Source organism: Asparagus officinalis, chromosome 5 (genome assembly GCF_001876935.1).
Source record: "Asparagus officinalis chromosome 5, Aspof.V1, whole genome shotgun sequence".
Classification (NCBI taxonomy): Eukaryota; Viridiplantae; Streptophyta; class Magnoliopsida; order Asparagales; family Asparagaceae; genus Asparagus; species Asparagus officinalis.
The window spans coordinates 119,250,071-119,272,898 of record NC_033798.1 but is presented as its reverse complement, the minus strand read 5'-3'; the positions used below and the strand labels follow the sequence as shown (position 1 = coordinate 119,272,898).

General features: G+C 36.2%; 4 protein-coding genes and 1 long non-coding RNA gene across 5 annotated transcripts; 3 read left to right on the top strand and 2 right to left on the bottom strand.

Annotated features, from left to right (window-relative positions):
- LOC109840936 lies at positions 4,530-6,374 on the bottom strand. Its single transcript, XR_002247092.1, has 3 exons — positions 5,036-6,374; positions 4,840-4,955; positions 4,530-4,738 (listed from the first exon to the last, which is right to left on the bottom strand). It is a non-coding gene; the product is annotated as an uncharacterized LOC109840936 (long non-coding RNA).
- On the top strand, positions 6,637-9,245 carry LOC109840935 (polygalacturonase-like). Its single transcript, XM_020409768.1, has 3 exons — positions 6,637-6,966; positions 7,732-8,265; positions 8,849-9,245. Exons 1-3 carry the CDS (start codon positions 6,964-6,966, stop codon positions 9,074-9,076), a joined length of 765 nt encoding a protein of 254 aa, XP_020265357.1. The 5' UTR covers positions 6,637-6,963; the 3' UTR covers positions 9,077-9,245.
- On the bottom strand, positions 9,355-14,083 carry LOC109840933 (glutamate receptor 2.8-like). Its single transcript, XM_020409767.1, has 7 exons — positions 13,262-14,083; positions 13,073-13,129; positions 12,411-12,507; positions 11,323-11,732; positions 10,865-11,085; positions 10,578-10,795; positions 9,355-10,508 (listed from the first exon to the last, which is right to left on the bottom strand). Exons 2-7 carry the CDS (start codon positions 13,112-13,114, stop codon positions 10,423-10,425), a joined length of 1,074 nt encoding a protein of 357 aa, XP_020265356.1. The 5' UTR covers positions 13,115-13,129; positions 13,262-14,083; the 3' UTR covers positions 9,355-10,422.
- LOC109842483 (exopolygalacturonase-like) lies at positions 14,225-14,962 on the top strand. The gene is made up of 2 exons (XM_020411354.1): positions 14,225-14,353; positions 14,627-14,962. The coding sequence occupies exons 1-2, from the start codon at positions 14,225-14,227 to the stop codon at positions 14,960-14,962; spliced, it is 465 nt and encodes a 154-aa protein (XP_020266943.1).
- Positions 15,933-17,032, top strand: LOC109840932 (polygalacturonase-like). Its single transcript, XM_020409766.1, has 2 exons — positions 15,933-16,050; positions 16,633-17,032. Exons 1-2 carry the CDS (start codon positions 15,946-15,948, stop codon positions 16,858-16,860), a joined length of 333 nt encoding a protein of 110 aa, XP_020265355.1. The 5' UTR covers positions 15,933-15,945; the 3' UTR covers positions 16,861-17,032.

The window sequence follows — 22,828 nt, the reverse complement described above, 5'->3', positions numbered from 1 at the left end:
CAAAAATAAGTAAAATAAATAATTACGGGTACTTAAAAATCAAAATAATTACAGAATAATTATCTACAAATAAAAATGTACTGGACAAAAATAAGTAAAATAAATAATTACGGGTACTTAAAAATCAAAATAATTACAGAATAATTATCTACAAATAAAAATGTACTGGTTGTATTAATACAACCATTGATACACAACTGAAGAAATAATAAAAAATAAGTAAAATAAATAATTACGGGTACTTAAAAATCAAAATAATTACAGAATAATTATCTACAAATAAAAATGTACTGGTTGTATTAATACAACCATTGATACACAACTGAAGAAATAATAATATAAATTATACAATTAAATAAGAATAATTAATAAAACATAAATTACTTATTTTAAAAATTAAATTATTATGGAATAATTATCTACACAATAAAATATACCAGTTGTACTAATACAACAGATAATATACAACAGAAGAAATAATATAATAAATTATATAAATAATACGTAATTAATAATACAACGTATCATATGAAATAATATGTAATAATAATAATAATACAACATATTATTTAAAAATAATATGTAATAGTATTAATAATGTAATAGGTTAATTCTAGAAATTTTCACCGAAATTAATTTATAAATATTAAAATTATTTAAATAAATATAAAACTTAGATTTTAAATTATAGAAAATTTCTAGAAAATCGAGAAAAAAACAATTACTCTTTTAAAAATCATAATTAAATATTTTAATATACCAAAAAATTATTTTAATTAGTATTAAATTTTATGGTCCTTACAACAGTCGAGTGAACTTCTGGCCGAGGAGACAACTGAGTAGATGGTTGAGCCAAATATTTGAGGAGTCGTCTTGATTATGAGGCGTCGCCTGATCCCGCACTTCGTGTCGGTAAAGATGACTCGTCGCTCGGCGGGTCATTAAATTCATTCTTGGCTGGGCTTTGGGCCGCTAAGTTGGTTTGGGCCATAGCTCTTATGGGCCTATGAAAATAGTTTCTCGAATTCTTTGCTTTTAGATGGTGAATTACAATAACATGTTTAAATAAACTATACCCAGTTAAAATTTTTATGCTGATAGTTGAATTGTCAGGAGATAAATATAATCTAAAGCCAATTTAATTTTTTATTTTATTTGGATCGTTATGAAACCGAGCTTGACCTGAGAAAGTATAGTGTTATAAAAGTGAAAACACTTAAAATAATAACATTATAAAAGGAAGATGAATAATAAAGGCAACGAGTCAAGATGATTGATTTAAAGTGGGCTAAAATGATAGAAAATAGTTAATGAAAAAATCTTAAACTGAATATTAATGCTAACTCTAGTACACTTTTATATGATAAAAATATCCACATATGCATATGAAAGCAAAAAAAATAGTTTATGAAAATCTCTTCTAAAGATTCCTAATTTTACTAAAAAAAAAACTATTCTATAACAATTCACAAAATATTATCTTTTGTTGTTTCTATTTTTTTTATTGAGCCAAGATCAATTATTCTTCATCTTTATCTTTTCCTAGGCAATTCTAGAGTAGTGTCTTCATCATCTACATCGATTGTGATATGAGACTAGAGCATATTTTCTTTCCTTGAGCCCATTCATCTTTTGTCTTCTCGTCTAAATTCACAAAGAAGTTGAACATATTTCTTATGTTCAACACAAACTTCTGATAATATGGACTTTAATTTTTTCCTATATCAATAAGAATAAATGTTAATTTCATATATATTAAAATTTTTGTGCTTTTAATTTATTACTTAAATAAGGTTAGGAGCTATCTCTTTTTTCTCTGCAATGAATTTTTCTGTCGTGCATCCAATAATAATTTCTGCTGTGTCATAATGTTACATTTGCCCTATCTGAATCATTTTCCTTGAGGATCTGAATTAAATACATTATATTTTTTATTATTAATTTACTTTAGATTATAATATTAATATTTAATTTGATATATTTATTTCATGAAGAAAAAATATCACTTAACCTTGGTACTACATTATCGATGATTCTACAATATTTATCATCTGAACACTTATTATTAACATCTCTATGCACTTTCTTGTTACATCATTTACAAACATAGAACCACTGCTCAACTCTATTATAAATGGTAGTTATCATTACCTTAAAGGTGTGATAGTGTGTCTATATATTGGTAAATTGTTCTTAGATTTTAATTGTATGAATTTTGGAGTAGGTTTTCTAAGATCATACCTCTTTCTAATATTATAATAGTTGTATATATTAGTAATTTGAATTTTCACTGTATTTATAAAGAGCCTTAATAGAGATGTTTTTGTCTTGGCAGATTACTCTAAAAGAATGCTGCATATTTATTTTAAAATGTAATATTTTTTCTTTACAGTGTTATATGGATGTTTGCTTGGTTTGCTTACTAATCTCTTATTTCTTCAGTAAGTTGTATATTTGGATTGATATATATTAGTGACACAATTTACGATCACATACATATCTCCTCTATAAATTTGAGACATATATAAGGTGAATTTTATACTTAGTGGTATTTAATAAGAATTTTAGTAATGAAACATACTACCATCATATTTAGAGATCTTGAATTCTAATAGTGCTATTAAATCATTATCTTTGATTGTCATTATCTTTGATTGTGTCTTTAAGAATTGATCATTCGTTAGTAGTCATACCCCTAAATAAAGTCACAAACTGGGTCATGACACTATATAAGAAAAAGAAAAATGACGATTTTATATTTTTTGTTTACGCAGAGTCATGACATGGTAATTTTTCTTTTATCTTCCATTAAGATTGTTTCTTTGATTTGAACAAAGTTATTCAATATATTCTTCAGGGGGTATTCAATCAGTATTTCTTTGATAAATATAGCTTATGCTAGTGTTAATTGAAGTGATTCATTGACATTCTGAATGTCATTTAAAATAAAAACCGCTTGATTCTTTTGAATGATATCTCTAAATTTTCTAATAGTCCTACATACATAAATCTTTATAATTTCTTACCCTATAAATATAATTACCATTAGAGATCAATATTTATAGATTACAATCAATTAAAGTTAAGCTATTATATTATAATATTTTATTAGTTTTTTGCGATTTAGTCTTCTATCAATTAATGATACTTATGTATTTTTGCGCTCTAACATATTGGTAAAATTATATACAGTTACTTTAATTTATACAATAACATTAATTTTTAATCTATTATATTTTTTAAATTTTATTCTTTCACTGGATATTTTTAATCTGTTATTATTACTATTTTTACCAGTATCAACTTGACTATTTTTAGATTCTGAAAAAGGATAGTAAACCTTAAATTATAAGTTATATTTATATATCTTAATGAAATAACAACACACAATTATTCTTTTCTTTGACAAGTTCTAAATTTTTAGCTTTTTATTTGTATATTTTAAACTTTTGAGAGTATTTTATCTAATTTTTAAAACTTTTTTTAATACTTTATGTAATAAGCTGATACTACAGAGTTGTTTCATATATTTTATTAATCTTATTTAAATTGTTGACCTATAGATAGTTCATGGGATATTAGTATAAGATATAAGTACGATTAAGATAAATTATAATTTAAATTTAATATTTAAAGTAGCACAGTATAATTTTGAATATGGAAAGCTTTTCCCAAACTCATGCTTTTAAAGAGAGTATGATTTTTGTTTTCCTTATTTTTTCTTTTTTTATAATTTTTAGAATGATTTTTGTCTCTTTAATTTGTTTAGTAGATTTTTTGTAAATATCTCATCCACATTATGTAGATTTGTGGGTTTACGTTGTTCCCGGGTTCGACCTTTGGGGTAAACATTATTTGTCTTATTAATTTATTTAGTTTTTGCATATACACCATTCATTTTGTAGATATTTGTAAATTTAGCGTTTAATAATTTTATTTAGGTTTACATTTCAATTCACAAGTAAAAAATGAGTCATTCTAGACGGAAATTTTCGTCTAGGAAAATCAGATTTCCGTCTAGGATGATTATCCTAGGCCGAATTCCGTCTACAATGTGCGTCTAATAAGTTTCCCTCTAGGATGCAGCATTCTAGATGAAAATTCCGTTTAGGATACATCCTAGACGGAACTTAAAACCGTTTAGGATAATCCTAAACGGAACATCCTAGACGAAAATTCCGTCTAGGATGTTTTGGGTATACTAGACGACATTTCCGTCTAGGAAACTCATCCTAGACGGAATTTTTTCCTAGACGGAATTTCCGTGTAGGATATTCAAAACATTCTACACGGGATTTCCGTCTAGGGATTTCCGTCTAGGGTGATCATCCTAGACGGAATTTCCGTCTAGGATGTTTTTTATTTTTTTTAATATATAAAATCCTATTCCATATATCATTTAGGTTTTTGCTTTCATATTCAATCACGTTCATATGTATCACATAAATTATTTAAGAAAACATAACATGAACACAAAAATATTCATTCAAAGACAAAAATAATTGTATAAAAATAAAAAACATATTAATAAAACAAACAATTACAACATTGAACTTCCAATACTTATTCAATATACATATAAAGCATACTTTAAAAGTTATTTTTTCCCTCTTAACAGTACAACTAATCCGCTTCCAATTCAGAGATTCTATTCACAAGCATCTCCCCTCATAGTCTGCATTCCTAAAGAGTGCTTGCTTTATCTCTTCAGAACCCATCAATGCCCTTGGTCCAAATCCTTTAAACACAAACAAAGATTAAAACTATTTGTCAGTTTGAGAATAAAAAGCTAAAACAGTAGAGGAGCAAAAACCGGAAGAATGCAGGCAGCAGACTCACCTTCACTCTTAATCACCAGCATGTTCTAACAAATAATTTGCAGTCAACTCCTCATTCCTATCACAGGCTAAAAATGCTTCGATGACATGCCCACGATCAAAGCCCATTGCTTCCAACTGAAGAATAAAGCACATCAGAAACAAAGCAGACAACACTAAACATGACAAGGTATAACATTAAAGCTCGAGTGACATACCCTTTCTATGCTATGGCTTCCTGTTCAGCCAGGCGGACACTTCACATTACCAGAACGACTCGTATTTATTTCTGAGACGAGAGAGATTTAAGATCCTAGAAAATTCAATTTGACCGACAAGCTAGAGGATACTAAATGTAGATGCATGTTTCAAAGTTTAAAGGTCAGAATACTCCATGCAAAGAATTTCAAAATATATGAATAAGAATTAGAGTACATTGTTTAAGCAGTTAAGCTTTCAAAATATATTTATAAGAGCTATTTTCACAAGTTCACATCCATTTATTAACTGAAGAAATTCTGCATGATGCTGGATTCTGCTTGCTTAGTTCTTGAAGCATTGGCTGCACAAAGAGAAACACTTTGTAGTGGAACACTAAATTTGCAAGATCAGTCAAGTCCTCTCTTGTAGAGAGAGATACAGACCTATAAAATCTGTGGATTTGTTTGGACCATTGCACGCAATGTTTGGAACTACAAGGATAATAGAGAAAAAATAATTATTAAACGCCTATTTGTAAGGTTAAAATTTAAAAATAGTGCATACAAAATATAGTTGTTTGAAGTAATATAGTGCATACAGAATATAGTGCATACAGAAATGCATGCAAGTTGGAATTAAATATGACTAGAATCAGGAGATGTATGCTCTTAGTAGACCATTATACAATCAAATAAAACTGAAAGAAGCAAGCTCTTTCTCCACATCATGTAGGATAGATATAAAATCTTCTGAAAATAGAATCGTTCCATGACCATTTGCTTAAAATAGATCCCGATGTCATATTCTGAAGCTTTCTTGTGCAAATACTTCACACCAGTTAGAGTAAACACAACTTCCAAGCCTAGTTGTTTGAGGTAATGTGTTGAAACACCATTCGCATATGCCATTTGCACAATGCCAAAAGCTTATGTATCAAGGTCAACACGTTAAAATAAAGTGAAACATGAAAAGCTAAAGAACACACAACGCAGATCATTTCTCATATGAAGCAAACTAAACCAAAACTAAACAAATTATCTCCGTCTGTAAATAAACGGAAAATAATATAAACTGAACTAAGACTTTAGTGCTTTAATGGCTGCAATTCTATAATTATTATACCAAAGCAACTCTTAACTCAAAGAAAGATAGATACGCAGAGATCGCCTTAAAGCTCACAGTTAAAGAAAAATACAGGAACAAGTGATTATATGAAGTTATCTTATCAGTTTATGCTGAATCTAGCAGCTCTAATTTCAAGCATCCAACAAAATAAACCTAAGGAAAAAGCCAAAATTGAGCTTCCTCCAACGAACAAACTATCCTTTACATTAGCAACAAAATCATGCAATTAGCAGCTAAACCGAAGGTGAGTTATATCAAAACGCCATATCTTATTAGAATAGTCCGAATTCGTGTGCGTTATTATGTTCCATTCAGAAAGAAATAGACTAACAATTTGAAGATTTCAATATACTCTTTTGTATAGATTAGAACGATTAACTTGTGTGTGGACGGTTTTGATAGGACTTGCATTCGCCATATTATGCATTATAAATTTTTTTAAAGAAATATTCCTCATCAAAACAAGTTAAAACTTTTTAGTTGTGATTAACAAATTTTTCTGTTCGCATACTTGTAGGCTTTGCAAAAAGCTTGGGATGATGCATGCGCAGCTGAAGGAAGCGCACAAATAACTATTCCTTTCGGTGACTACTTAGTTGGGCCGGTTTTGTTCAAGGGAAAATGTAAAGGACCCATTACGATCCAATTAGATGGAAATTTGCTCGCTGATACAAATCTCAACCGGTACACGAGCAATTGGCTTGAGTTTCAGTACATCGATGGGCTCACGATTAGTGGTCGTGGCAAGCTCGATGGACAGGGGACCACCGCTTGGCCCCACAATAATTGCCCAGACAATTGGAAGTGCAAGCTTCTTCCAATGGTAAATTTTGATCTTTTAAATATTTATCAGGGGTTAATTGCAGCTAAAATTTTCATAGCAATTTATATCCTCTAAACTGTTTTATTAGCATTTTCACATCCTTTGAATATTAAACAAATTTAATTTTTTTACCCTCATTTCAAGAACACTTTAGTCTTTTCTAATTAAAATAAAGGGTGGAAGCGAAATTTCTTGTCATATAATCCACACAAAACATCTAAAGTCTTAACCTAACTAGAGAAACAATGCATTGTAAGGTACACAAGGGTAAAACTATATTTAGATGGTATCGGTGTTGCATGGTTGTGGTACAAAAAGTATCCATTAATTCCATTAAAAAAAAGAAAAGAAAAAGTATATCCATTAATGATCTAAGCCCATAACATTAATGGTTCACCAAATGAACATTGACACTTGGATCAATGCATTGATCCCCAAGCATCTTTATAATAACCAAGAAGTTATTATTCTTGTGGCACGTTGTTAATTCTGGGGGTTAATACTGATCGACCTATATATCTCACACTACTTTTGAACTCCATTAGACAAAAGTGTGGGATCCATCCTCTTGAATTGCTATCGAAATTGGATGATCAAGTCGCTAAGGACCCCACACTCTCATTTCTGATAGTATAAAAGTAGTTTGAGTTGATCCGTGGTCTAGCTCACCTGTATATATAACTAACTTTTTTTATTAATTAATTAAGCATTTGCTTGATGCGCTTTGTTCAACTGAACAAATTAAATCGTTCACCGTTTCAACAGACAATGTCGCTGAGCTTTGTCACAAACTCAGCCATAACCGGCATCACCTCCCTCAACAGCAAGTTCTTCCACGTGAACATGTTCGGCTGCAGCAACATCGACATCCACTCCATCACGATAACCGCCCCCGGCGACAGCCCCAACACCGATGGGATCCACATGGGCGCCTCCTCTAACATCATCATCACCAACTCCACCATCGGCACCGGAGATGACTGCGTCTCCGTCGGGTCGGGCACAACCAACGTGACCGTATCTGGAGTCACGTGCGGGCCCGGCCACGGCATCAGCGTCGGCAGTTTGGGCAAGGATGAGGATAAGGGGGATGTCGTGGGGTTCAATGTGAGGAACTCTAAGCTGAGTGGGACTGCAAACGGGATCAGGATCAAGACTTGGCAGGGCAAGAAGGATGCTAAGAATGTTGAACCCATGATGGTTTCGGGTTTCACGTTCGATGATGTTGTGATGGAGAATGTGATGAATCCGATTATTATCGATCAGGAGTATTGTCCATATGCTTCTTGTGTGGAATCGGTACGTTCGTAATCAAGATTATGTATATATGGAGCAAATAATTAGAAGCACTACATTTGTATGTTTTGCATATATATAGGGTAAATTTCACACTTTGAATGTTTTGCATGAAACCCCTGATCGAGCTTAATTTATAAAGTACAATAAAACCAAATTGAACTTGTTTCCTAGATATATGATGACTGACAGCAGTTAGTGTAAAATGTCACGCGTTTCACAGCTGACGTGTTTTCAATAGTTTTATATGTACATGCTTAATACCTACTATATTATCCTTTTTAGGTTTATGATAGACGCATGGAGAGTAATCATGATGTTTTAGACTTTTATCTGTCAAGTTAATGTCATTAATTTATGATAATTTTCAACAATTCAGATCAATGGTTTCCTCTGAACTATAAAGTTTATGAATTTTGTTAAAACCACCTAAAAGGTTCATGGGTTTTGTGAAGCTTTTCCTTGTATTAATTTCTATAAATGATTTCAAGTGTGTGCTAATTGCAGGCACACCTCATTGATAAGTGCTACATCTCCATAATTTAGATGATCAACTGGATTTAATGCTTTGCTAATTTTATCGCAGGAGCCATCTAGAGTTCAGATTAAGGATATTAAGTTCAACAACATAAGAGGAACATCATCCTCTGCAGAGGTAATCAAGTTGAGGTGCAGCAAGACTCATCCATGTGAAGGATTGGAGCTCAAGAACATCCAACTTCAGTATATTGGCAATGACAAAGCATTGAAGGAGACCGCTACTTGTGAGAATGTTAAAGTGGTCTCAAGCAATGTCAAGCCTGTCTCTTGCTAAATAAATAACTCCATGTTCAAGTATGAAGGATGCCTAAGTTTAAGGAGTCCTTAATTATTTACTATTGTGATTATGTTTGATGTCTGACTTTGTAACAAATTATTGTAAATTTATTTGATTTAATAAAAAAAAGTACAATGAAATAATTCTTCACATGAAGGTTTAAATATTAGACTTAATCTTCTGTGCTTAATTGCCTTGTGTCTTCACTAAAAGTTTGGTATTCGATGGCTGATCATTTTAATAGAGTTGGTGTTGTACGTAGCGGAATCAAAGAAACACAGCCAAACTGAGATAAAATTACAACCAATAGGTAAAACAAGAACCAAACAATGCAAGACATAAATTTTACGTGGTTTGATAATGTGTCTACGCCCACGGGGCAAGGAGGAGATGGATTTTACTATTAGAGAGAGTACAAATGGAGATTACAAATTCACTCAAAACTCACAAATTAATCTCTCAAACAAAGCTCTCAAATCTCCCACCAAAACTCTCAATCACTCGACTCAAAAGTCTCTCTTTTTGTTTTAAGAAAACCCTAAAAAACATGTTTTAATATATATCAAAACACAAAATAAATCAGAACAGGAAACGAAGCCAGGCCCAAACCCGACTGGCAGTCGACTGCCGAAACCATCACAGTTGACCGGACAGAATGACAGAACCCAAAAAATCTATTACAGGGTCCATGGTCGACCGTCAAAGTCTTCACGGTCGACCAGACAGAAATCCAGAAACTACCCTGTACTCGTGCACCTTTCCGGTCGACCGCACATGTTACCACGGTCGACTGGGAAACCTCCAAACTATTTCCTTCGTCAAATTTCCTGAACTTTAACACCGTCGTTTCTACAACTTTCTACATCGGCAAAGTTTTTTCAAAACTGAGCCGACACCAACACTAATCAAACGTCTCACTTGTTGCGTCCATGACGAAGTGGAATCAATCCACTACAACAGACTCAATCCATAATAAGTTGGAAATCAGATGAGAATGCGAACAATCTCTACCATGTCGGTATCAACTCATTAAACTGGCTGCATAAAAATAACTGCCTACGTGTCCTCTTGCCTAAGGAATCAAGCCTCACGTAGTTCACCCAAATGGCCTCCAAAGGACACTGAAACATGTCGGTATCAACTCATTAAACTGGCTGCATAAAAATAACTGCCTACGTGTCCTCTTGCCTAAGGAATCAAGCCTCACGTAGTTCACCCAAAAGCCTCACGTAGTTAACCTTTTTTTGAAGAGATTTTTTTTTTTGTCTGCAAATCAACCTTGAAGGCTGATTTCGACCATTCCTTCAGCATCCTCATCTTCTTCAGCTTGGCCGATCACCTCCTCACCCCTCTCTAAACGACCTGATCCCTTCACCCGGCGAACCAAAGTTGAGGTCAGAAAGATTCACGCTAACCGGACTCTGTGAACCTACATTAGGCGTGGTCGCTGCAGCATCTCCGACAATATTATTGTTCACGCTAACCGGACTCTGTGAACCTACATTAGGCGTGGTCGCTGCAGCATCTCCGACAATATTATTGTCGTTAATCGAGCTTCCATCGTTAATACTGGCGGCGTAATCCTTGAAAGTGTGAGAACTGAGATCTTTAGTATCATAGTACCGAGCCCATTCTTTGATTTTCGTCGATAGGGAAATCTGAGACGCGGTGATCTTGAGCCCACCCCATTCTCTGTACAGGAAAGTGACTAGGAAGATGAGGAGAGCGAGGGAGGAGACGCACCCGGTGATGAGGAAGAGGCCGCACAGGAAAGTGACTAGGAAGATGAGGAGAGCGAGGGAGGAGACGCACCCGGTGATGAGGAAGAGGCCGCTGAAGCTTTGGAAGTTGAGTTTGCTGGAGGTGTGGTCGCTGCTCGTGTCGGAGGGGCAGGTGGTTTGGTTGCCGAACCATTTTTTCTCAATTTCGGCCATGATATCGCCTTCGGTTACATTGAGTATGGCTCTTGAGACGTCTGATACAAGAGGGGAGCCTCTCGGAAAAACCTGAAAGATTCGAAAGAATGCGCCAATATTGTTAGAAACTTGTGAAATGGAGGACGAGTGTTCGCTTATTACATGGCAGGCAAGATACTTAAAATTATGTTAAAAACTGCTGATTACATGGCAGACAAGATACTTGGGTTGCATTGTTATCGTTTCATATAAATTGTGAAAAAACTTGCTGACTATATATATAGCATGTGTTTAATATTCATATGACGATGATTCTCATTAACTTACAAATCCAAACCCGTCGGTCTTGTAAGTCCTGCCCACCATCGTATAATCCTGACAATTCTCCGACAGGAACAGCTTAAGGTACGGTATCTCATCGAAGATTGCTGCCACTCCTCCGTTCTTGCTGCCGCGAGCGAGAGCCTCAGCGTACTCATCAAGGCTGCTGTAGTTCTTGAGCTTGTTCCCCTCGAAGTTGAGCTGCTGCTTCAGGAGCTCAGCGACGAAGGACCCATGGTGGTATCCGATATACTTGCCATTCTTGATGAGCTCGCTCAGGTCCGTGACTTCTGGCTGCAGCTGCAGCACGGTGAGCATCGATGTCAGGCTGGCAGTGTAGCTTGTTTGTAGTATCAACACAACGAAGACCCAGATGATCACTGCGAACCTCGACAGGTTGCTCTCCAATCTCTCCTCTGCACACACAGAATATTTTTAGTTACATACAAGCCAATTTATCAAAACTTTAAAGTTGTGATGAGAATTAATGATAATAAAATTTCTTTTGGGGTCATTTATAGATGCACCTTCTGTACGATGAAGTTTTGGTTATATGTGCTATGTCAATTGTTTTATTTGTACTCAAGCCCTTTAAACTCTAGGCGATCTGTTTTCTTTTGTCTGCTTCACATGTCAGGTGAGAATCACATGGGAGTAAGTGGCCTTTTTTTCTCAGTTTAATTGGAAAATAACTAATTGCTCTATGTACATCCAAGGCAAAATATGAACATTGTTTGAGCGTGTGCAAGGATGTGTAAGCTCTAATAAAAATATTTTAGAGATAAGTGGCTTCTTCATCACGGGACATCGAGTGTATCTCTAAACTGTGTGCTCTAGTATGTCCTCGTGCATTGAGCATTCTTTTCATAAACCTAAACCGTAGCTCATGTAGAGATATCTTTTTTAATCCGTTTTAAATACGTGACCGATGAGATTTGAATCTGATTTGTTTTGATATCGTATTAAAGTCCATTTCAATGCATTAGAAACTTTACAGTGCCTCAAAGTTTTGATGTGGTTGAAAGGTGTTTTGTGACATTAGACATGCTAAAAATCTAGTTGTAAACATGTGATTGACTAACAACGTATCTTACTATGAGAGAAGACTAGGGTGGAGAAGGCGAAGTAGAAAATGGTGCCCATCTGCTGCGACGGAGGCCCTCGAAACTCCATGTTGATGCGATGCTGAATCTAGCAAAGATAGATACGCAGAGATCGCCTTAAAGCTCACAGTTAAAGAAAAATACAGGAACAAGTGATTATATGAAGTTATCTTATCAGTTTATGCTGAATCTAGCAGCTCTAATTTCAAGCATCCAACAAAATAAACCTAAGGAAAAAGCCAAAATTGAGCTTCCTCCAACGAACAAACTATCCTTTACATTAGCAACAAAATCATGCAATTAGCAGCTAAACTATCCATTGCAAATCAAAAACAAATACAATGTACTTTTTACATTACGCGTTAAAAAGTTTGAAATGAGAACTTAAAAATACAAACCATATGAAAAAGTATAACTAAACCTTCAACCCAAATCATCATTCAATCATATTCAGCCAACCAACCTTCCAATATACTTCCCCACCATAAAAGCATTCAACTACAGGCTCAAACGCTAATTCAAATTATTATCACATACAGGAATATAAAGAATATAACACAAATCTTGTCTTAAATAACAAATATAAAACTTAAGCTCAAAATTCTATTGAAAAACACCTAAAAATCTTTTTTTTAAATGAGCAGTAAACTTACCGGAGCCGAGAACGCAGACTTGCTTACAATCATGGAGTCCATTCTCGAACTGAATCCCTACACAACCAGCAGAAAATTACAATTAAAACAAAATAAGCCACCCATTTCGATTCAAGCTCAAAAACCTCATTTTGCTCATCAAAGACGCGAACTTGATACGTAAATCCGAGGATCTGGGACGAAAATTACCTTAAAAACTGGGAAATTTCGTGAGATTTGAGGGGAAGACGAAGTGGGCTTACAGTGAGAGGGATTTTTAGAGAGAAAAAGAAGTTTAGAGAGGGGTTTTTAGAGAGGGTTTGAAGGGGGTTAAAAGTTCTGGGGGTTTTATCATCTTGATACCTTTCTCTCAGTTTCCCGGGGAAGGGTGCACTCTCGTGGGACCCATCATCCTAGGATACTAGCATCATTAAAAAATTAAAAAAAATAATAAAACAGTCTGATTAGATATCTTAGACGAAAATTTACGTCTAGGATATTTTTTCCTAGACAGAATATCCTAGACTGAAATTTTCCGTTTAGCTTTAATAGCAAACTAGATAGAAAAATTTACGTCTAGAATGTGAGGTTTTCTACTAGTGATTTAAATTGTATCCTTATCTTTATACTATGTATATTCAATAAGAATTCATTAATTTATTAACTTACTTTTATTTAAGGAATGATATTTAAATTCTAAAGGTATTTTTGTCTATCGAAAGATTTTTCCGAGCTCGTGCTTTTAAGGGGAGTATGATTTTAGTAGCTAAGTAATGGTTAAGAAACCCATTATTATTAAACAACCGTGAACGGCCCAATCCAGTGCACCTAGATATAAGGAAATGAAAAAATAATCTCAAATCGTAAGGCATGGAGGGATTTTTTTTCTTTGAATAGAAAGCATTTATATTCAAACTCTAAAATAAGAATGTCCTTGCTCTTAATTAAAACTCTTAACTATTCTCGGAAACCTACCAGTTTGAACAACTTTATCAACCATTGGATAACTAGAGGCGTGCTATAAATAAAAGCAAAGTCCAACCAACCAATCTATGACCACAAATTACATAGCTAAAGGAAGCTAAATTTGTCTAAACTCCGAAGTATAAAAGGCAACAAGATCGATTTTGATAACCAAATTAAGAAGAGTATCTAATGAAAATCACTCCATCCATGGGTTCATATTCAAACTTCTCAGGAGCTTTCTTGTTGTTTCTATTTGTTTCTTTTGCAAATGGAATTACAGTTTTCGATTTGAAGAAATACGGTGGAGTTCCAAATGGCAAAACAGATAGCACGAAGGTGAGTTATATCAAAACGCCATATCTTATTAGAATAGTCCGAATTCGTGTGCGTTATTATGTTCCATTCAGAAAGAAATAGACTAACAATTTGAAGATTTCAATATACTCTTTTGTATAGATTAGAACGATTAACTTGTGTGTGGACGGTTTTGATAGGACTTGCATTCGCCATATTATGCATTATAAATTTTTTTAAAGAAATATTCCTCATCAAAACAAGTTAAAACTTTTTAGTTGTGATTAACAAATTTTTCTGTTCGCATACTTGTAGGCTTTGCAAAAAGCTTGGGATGATGCATGCGCAGCTGAAGGAAGCGCACAAATAACTATTCCTTTCGGTGACTACTTAGTTGGGCCGGTTTTGTTCAAGGGCAAATGTAAAGGACCCATTACGATCCAATTAGATGGAAATTTGCTCGCTGATACAAATCTCAACCGGTACACGAGCAATTGGCTTGAGTTTCAGTACATCGATGGGCTCACGATTAGAGGTCGTGGCAAGCTCGATGGACAGGGGACCACCGCTTGGCCCCACAATAATTGCCCAGACAATTGGAAGTGCAAGCTTCTTCCAATGGTAAATTTTGATCTTTTAAATATTTATTAGGGGTTAATTGCAGCTAAAATTTTCATAGCAATTTATATCCTCTAAACTGTTTTATTAGCATTTTCACATCCTTTGAATATTAAACAAATTTAAATTTTTTTACCCTCATTTCAAGAACGCTTTAGTCTTTTCTAATTAAAAAAGTATATCCATTAATGATCTAAGCCCATAACATTAATGGTTCACCAAATGAACATTGACACTTGGATCAATGCATTGATCCCCAAGCATCTTTATAATAACCAAGAAGTTATTATTCTTGTGGCACGTTGTTAATTCTGGGGGTTAATACTGATCGACCTATATATCTCACACTACTTTTGAACTCCATTAGACAAAAGTGTGGGATCCATCCTCTTGAATTGCTATCGAAATTGGATGATCAAGTCGCTAAGGACCCCACACTCTCATTTCTGATAGTATAAAAGTAGTTTGAGCTAATCCGTGGTCTAGCTCACCTGTATATATAACTAAACTTTTTTATTAATTAATTAAGCATTTGCTTGATGCGCTTTGTTCAACTGAACAAATTAAATCGTTTACTGTTTCAACAGACAATGTCGCTAAGCTTCGTCACAAACTCAGCCATAACTGGCATCACCTCCCTCAACAGCAAGTTCTTCCACGTGAACATGTTCAGCTGCAGCAACATCGACATCCACTCCATCACGATAACCGCCCCCGGCGACAGCCCCAACACCGATGGGATCCACATGGGCGCCTCCTCTAACATCATCATCACCAACTCCACCATCGGCACCGGAGATGACTGCGTCTCCGTCGGGTCGGGCACAACCAACGTGACCGTATCTGGAGTCACGTGTGGGCCCGGCCATGGCATCAGCGTCGGCAGTTTGGGCAAGGATGAGGACAAGGGGGATGTCGTGGGGTTTAGTGTGAGGAACTCTAAGCTGAGTGGGACTACAAACGGGATCAGGATCAAGACTTGGCAGCAAGAAGGAGATGCTAAGAATGTTGAACCCATGATGGTTTCGGGTTTCACGTTCGATGATGTTGTGATGGAGAATGTGATGAATCCGATTATTATCGATCAGGAGTATTGTCCCTATGCTTCTTGTGTGGAATCGGTACGTTCGTAATCAAGATTATGCATATATGGAGCAAATAATTAGAAGCATTACATTTGTATGTTTTGCATATATATAGGGTAAATTTCACACTGAATGTTTTGCATGAAACCCCTGATCGAACTTAATTTATAAAGTACAATAAAACCAAATTAAACTTGTTTCCTAGATATATGATGACTAACAACAGCTAGTGTGAGTTGTCACATGTTTCACATCTGACGTGTTTTCAAAAGTTTTATTTGTACATGCTTAATGCCTACTATATTATCCTTTTTAGGTTTATGATAGATGCATGGAGAGTAAACATGATGTTTTAGACTTTTATTTGTCAAGTTAATGTCATTAATTTATGATAATTTTCAACAAATTCAGATTAAGGATTTTCTCTGAACTATAAAGTTTAGTGAATTTTGTTAAAACCACATAAAGGTTCATGGGTTTTGTGAAGCTTTTCCTTGTATTAATTTCTATAAATGATTTCAAGTGTGTGCTAATTGCAGGTACACCTCATTGATAAGTGCTACATCTCCATAATTTAGATGATCAACTGGATTTAATGCTTTGCTAATTTTATCGCAGGAGCCATCTAGAGTTCAGATCAAGGGTATTAAGTTCAACAACATAAGAGGAACATCATCCTCTGCAGAGGTAATCAAGTTGAGGTGCAGCAAGACTCATCCATGTGAAGGATTGGAGCTCAAGAACATCCAACTTCAGTATATTGGCAATGACAAAGCATTGAAGGAGACCGCTACTTGTGAGAATGTTAAAGTGGTCTCAAGCAATGTCAAGCCTGTCTCTTGCTAAATAAATAACTCCATGTTCAAGTATGAAGGATGCCTAAGTTTAAGGAGTCCTTAATTATTTACTATTGTGATTATGTTTGATGTCTGACTTTGTAACAAATTATTGTAAATTTATTTGATTTAATAAAAAAAAGTACAATGAAATAATTCTTCACATGAAGGTTTAAATATTAGACTTAATCTTCTGTGCTTAATTGGCCTTGTGTCTTCACTAAAAGTTTGGTATTCGATGGCTGATCATTTTAATAGAGTTGGTGTTGTACGTAGCGGAATCAAAGAAACACAGCCAAACTGAGATAAAATTACAACCAATAGGTAAAACAAGAACCAAACAATGCAAGACATAAATTTTACGTGGTTTGATAATGTGTCTACGCCCACGGGGCAAGGAGGAGATGGATTTTACTATTAGAGAGAGTACAAATGGAGATTACAAATTCACTCAAAACTCACAAATTAATCTCTCAAACAAAGCTCTCAAATCTCCCACCAAAACTCTCAATCACTCGACTCAAAAGTCTCTCTTTTTGTTTTAAGAAAACCCTAAAAAACATGTTTTAATATATATCAAAACACAAAATAAATCAGAACAGGAAACGAAGCCAGGCCCAAACCCGACTGGCAGTCGACTGCCGAAACCATCACAGTTGACCGAACAGAATGACAGAACCCAAAACATCTATTACAGGGTCCATGGTCGACCGTCAAAGTCTTCACGGTCGACCAGACAGAAATCCAGAAACTACCCTGTACTCGTGCACCTTTCCGGTCGACCGCACATGTTACCACGGTCGACTGGGAAACCTCCAAACTATTTCCTTCGTCAAATTTCCTGAACTTTAACACCGTCGTTTCTACAACTTTCCACCTCGGTAAAGTTTTTTCAAAACTGAGCCGACACCAACACTAATCAAACGTCTCACTTGTTGCGTCCATGACGAAGTGGAATCAATCCACTACAACAGACTCAATCCATAATAAGTTGGAAATCAGATGAGAATGCGAACAATCTCTACCATGTCGGTATCAACTCATTAAACTGGCTGCATAAAAATAACTGCCTATGTGTCCTCTTGCCTAAGGAATCAAGCCTCACGTAGTTCACCCAAATGGCCTCCAAAGGACACTCAACACCAAAGAATGTTCAATAACTCCAAAGAATGACCAAATTTCACCCCTGTGATAACTTTGGTCAATATATCTGCCGGATTGTCCTTTGTGTTGATCTTTTCCAATATAATATCTCCATCATCCAAGACGTTTCGATTAAAGTGGAATATAACATCAATGTGCTTTGTGCATGCATGATATACTTGGTTCTTTTCCAAATAGATAGCTAACATGCTATCACAATTCACCCTATTGGTATCATGTGCAATCACCAAGTCTTCTAATAATCCCTACAACCATAAAGCCTCATTCACAGCTTCAATCAATGTCATATACCTAGCTTCCGTAGCGGAGAGAGTTACTGTAGACTGAAGTGTACACCTCCAACACACCAGTGCTCCTGCCAATATAAATACATATCCTGTAGTAGATCGGTGTTTGTTAAGATCCCCCGCATGGTCTGAATCCATAGATCCCTGCCGAATCTTCTCATTCTTCTGAAACACCAAACTAACATCCATGGTACCTATGATATACCATAGAATCCACTTCATGGCCTCCCAATGACTCTTCCCGGGGTCATGCATATACCTAAACACAATGCTCACGGCTTGTGACAAATCTGGCCTTGTACACACCATCCCATACATCAAGCTACCCACCGCATTGGCATATAAAACTTTGGATATATAGTCATGATCCTCAACTGAAACAGATGACATCTTAGCTGAAAGCTTAAAGTGGGGAGCAAATAGAGTACTCACCGCCTTGGCATTTCTATCAAAACTAAATTTCTTCAGCATCTTCTGCAAGTAGCTCTTCTGTGTCAACTTCGACCTCCCCTTCACCTTGTCTCTCTCAATCTCCATACCCAATATCTTTTTTGTTTCTCCAAGATCCTTCGTCTCAAATTCGGATGGCAACTCCTTTTTTAACTTTCTAATAGCTGAAGTATTCCAAAATGCAATGAGCATATCTTCAACATATAACAGTAAATAAATATACTCACCATTCTGTAGCTTGTGCATGTAAACACACAAATCATATGGGCTTCTCATGTACCCTTGACCAATCATAAAACTATTGAATCTCTTGTACCATTGTCGTGACGATTGTTTCAATCCATAAAGAGACTTCTTTAGTTTGCACACCAAATCTTCCTTGCCTGCAGCTCTAAAACCCATAAGTTATGTCATATAGATCTCCTCTTCTAAGTCTCCATATAGAAGGTTGTCTTCACATCCATCTGGACCAAATCAAATCCAACTGTTCCACTAATGTCAATAGTATCCTTATCGATGAATGCTTCACGACCTGTGAGAATACTTTATTATAATCCATGTCCTCAAGCTGGGCATACCCTTTGGCAACCAATCTGGCTTTGTATCGAATGTCCCCATTAGAAGATCCTTCTTTCTTTGCATATATATACCCACTTGCATCCAATTTCCTTCTTACCCTTTGATAGCTTTGCAAGTTCCCAAGTGTCGTTCTTCTGAAGAGAGTGTATCTCCTCCTTCATAGCTTTCCTCTACCTGATTGAATCAGAGCTTGACTCTACTTACTTATATGTAGAAGGAACTAAATTATCAACGACCTCAACTGATAAAGCATATGCAACCATCACGTCATCTTATCTAGCTGGTCGATGAATAACCCTTCTTGGTCTATTAGCTATAATGGACTCCTGAACATGACCTTGTTCCTGAATTCCAACATCCACTGTATCCTCCATCTGCCCATATGTCATATCTCCTCCTAGTATCACTTCTGTAGGAGCCTCAATGGATAGAATGCTATCTGAAGTCTGTGGAGTCACATCATCCTCCACCTCCTGCGATGTCCCGCTAGTCTGTCCTTCCTCCACATGCTGAGGGACTTGAGGCCTCATCATATATGCCTCATCAAAAGTGGCATCTCTTCTAATGATTATCTTCTTGTCTTGTAAATCCCACATCTTAAAGCCTTTAACTCTACCTCTAAAACCCACAAAGATTTCTTTTCTAGCCCTTAGATTCAATTTTCTATCATTCACATGATAGTAAGCTGGACACCCAAATATCCGATTCAAATCATAATCACTAGCCACTGAATCAGACCATACCTCCATAGGAGTCTTCCCATATATCACAGTGCACGATAACCTATTCATGAGATGGCTCGTATAAACCAATGCCTTAGCCCAAAAGGATTTAGCCAATCCACTATGTGAGAGCATACAATGCACCTTCTCCAGCAAGGTACTGTACAATCTCTCAGCCATCCTGTTTTATTATGGTATCTCCCTAACTGTAAAGTGTCACCTAATGCCGTGATCCCGACAAAACTACAGAAATAGATCACTCTTATACTCACCACTATTATATAAACGGAGTACCTTCACCTTTCTACCTTTTTGTTGCTCTACTTTCTTCTTCCACTCCACAAATATATCCAGGACATCATGTTTATGATTCATAGGGTATACTCAATTCCTCCAGGAATAATCATTAATAAAAGTGATAAAATAATTGGTCCTACCAAGTGATGTGTGTTTGGAATGACCCTAAATATTTGTGTGAACGTAATCCAATATACCTTGGGCGTTGTGAATTGTGGTGCCGAATTTTACTTTTGTATTCTTCCCAAGTATACAATGCTCACACAACTCCATCTTACGGGTCTTTGCACCTTTCAACAGCCTCTGTTTTGCTAATATATACAGAGACTTATCACCAGTGTATCTCAGTCTCATGTGCTATAAGCTGGTAGTATCCTCCTCTATGGTAATCGAAGCTGCCGGACCTCTTGTTACTGTCTTGCCCTTCAAGTAGAAAAGGTTGTTTTCCCTAACACCTCTCATCACCACCATAGACCCATTCGTGACCTTAAAAGATGCATTCTCTAAGATCACCCTATAGTCAGATGCCTCCAAAGTTCCAAGTAAAATGATATTTTTTGTCAACCGTGGAACGAATCTTACTTCCTTCAGCTCCCTAGTCACCCCATCACACATCTTGATTCATAATATTCCAATACCACAAATAGGGCATACATGATTGTTATGGGGTACAACTATTTTCAAATGTATGATCTGATGAGTCGACATCTTGATCAGCCAGATAAGCCGACACGATCTGTCGACTCGGAAGGCAGTGTTAGTCGGTATGAAAATTAGCATTCTAGAGATTCAACACTCCTCGAAGTCGACCTGAAGGACAGCCGAGCTATCACTCCCTCAGTTGAGTCGGCATCATTCCTCAAAGGCGACTCAAGAGGCGGACTCAATCGATCCTCTTCATATCAAAAGATCGCTACTCAACGTTAGCTGGCACTCCTCCTGAGGACAACCCTGAATATTATTTCTCAATATTATTTAACCTTTGATGATCATCATTATGTCTTTGTCCTAAGCCGTCTGAAGACTCGTTGGCCGTTGGCTCCCAATGTCGCTAAAGTGACCTCCCGTCACTCACAAACCGACAAGACTCGTCGGCTGTTAACTCCTAATGTCATTGAAGTGATCTCCTGTTACTCATAAACCGCCATGTATGAAATAAAAGGTGACTCAACCTCCAGCTCAACCCTCACCACCGTCTTACAATACACTCATAAAGTGACCAATCTATCCTTGGTATCCTCTATAAATAGATGATATTTGCCATAAAAAGAGGGAGCAAGTTAGCAGGTTCACAATCAAAACTTTCCTCCTGATCTAAATCTAAGAGATCATAGTCTCTAATGCACATAGCATAAGAGCATAGTTTTATTACTCCACACAATCTCAAGTTCACCAACTGACTTGACCGTCGGAGATACCGTGAGGGAATGAGCCCCGTACTCCCACGATTCTTGCATGTGCAGGTGATCCGTTCGCCCCGAGCTCTAAGAACCAGACATAAAGTCGAGAAAGTAAGAGATCCCCTTCATCATCCTTCATCACCCCGTAAGCATCCTCTTCTAGATTAAAAGCACATATTGCATGAAGAAGAATACTTCGTTCTTCTTTCACCCCACTCAAGTTTACTAGCTGACTTGACCGTTGGAGGTACCACGGGAGAAACGGTCCTCGCCCTCTTACGGGTTTCTTCTTGTTTGTGTAGAAGGACCAGGAATTCCAGTCCAATGATCGGGCATAAAGTTCAAGGAGGAGTCGGCCCCACCTCTCATCCTCTCCCTCTTTACCGTCAGTGCGAAGATCAGAATTGTATCCCACGGTGGAAACCCTCCTCGAATATGTGTTATCGGACATCAACAGTTTGACGCTCACTATGGGGCCTATTTTCTTCTCTGAGAAGACATGCCCAATTCTGAGCAGTGGCCTGATCTTGTTCATTTTTGAAAAACACCAAGGACCTAGTCAACTCCTAGGAGTTCTAGGCATACGACTTCTCAATCGAATGCCAAGCTCTTGGTTCCTCATCGGGATAAGCCCTAGTCATAATGACTTCTCAGTCGGATATCAAGACCTTGGCTGCTCATCAGGATAAGCCTAAGGCACAACAACTTCTCAGTGGGTAATAAAGACATTGGCTTATCATCAGGATAAGCCCAAGTCACAACGACTTCTCAGTCGGTAATAAAGACATTAGCTCCTCATCAGGATAAGCCCAAGACACAACGACTTCTCAATCGGTAACAAAGACCTTGGCTCCTCATAAGGATAATCCCAAGGCATAACGATTCCTCAGTCGGCATAAAGTCCTTGGCTCTTCTTAAAGGTAAGCCCAAGGTATAATATATGGTTCGATTCTGTCTGCTCTCATCAACCATCATGGTCAAGACCTTGGCTCCTTATCAGGATAAGCCCAAGGCACAACGACTCCTCAGTCGGCATAATAAAACCCTTACCTCTTCTTAAAGGTAAGCCCAAAGTACAA

Coding starts and splice junctions, on each gene's coding strand:
- LOC109840935 (XM_020409768.1), top strand. Junction 8,266..8,848: donor ATGCTTCTTGTGTGGAATCG/GTACGTTCGTAA, acceptor ATTTTATCGCAG/GAGCCATCTAGAGTTCAGAT.
- LOC109840933 (XM_020409767.1), bottom strand. CDS start 13,114: ATGGACTCCATGATTGTAAGCAAGTCTGCGTTCTCGGCTCCG. Junction 12,508..13,072: donor AGTCTGCGTTCTCGGCTCCG/GTAAGTTTACTG, acceptor TATCTTTGCTAG/ATTCAGCATCGCATCAACAT. Junction 10,796..10,864: donor TCCTCCCTCGCTCTCCTCAT/CTTCCTAGTCAC, acceptor CGCTCTCCTCAT/CTTCCTAGTCACTTTCCTGT.
- LOC109842483 (XM_020411354.1), top strand. CDS start 14,225: ATGGGTTCATATTCAAACTTCTCAGGAGCTTTCTTGTTGTTTCTATTT. Junction 14,354..14,626: donor GCAAAACAGATAGCACGAAG/GTGAGTTATATC, acceptor GCATACTTGTAG/GCTTTGCAAAAAGCTTGGGA.
- LOC109840932 (XM_020409766.1), top strand. CDS start 15,946: ATGATGGTTTCGGGTTTCACGTTCGATGATGTTGTGATGGAGAATGTG. Junction 16,051..16,632: donor ATGCTTCTTGTGTGGAATCG/GTACGTTCGTAA, acceptor ATTTTATCGCAG/GAGCCATCTAGAGTTCAGAT.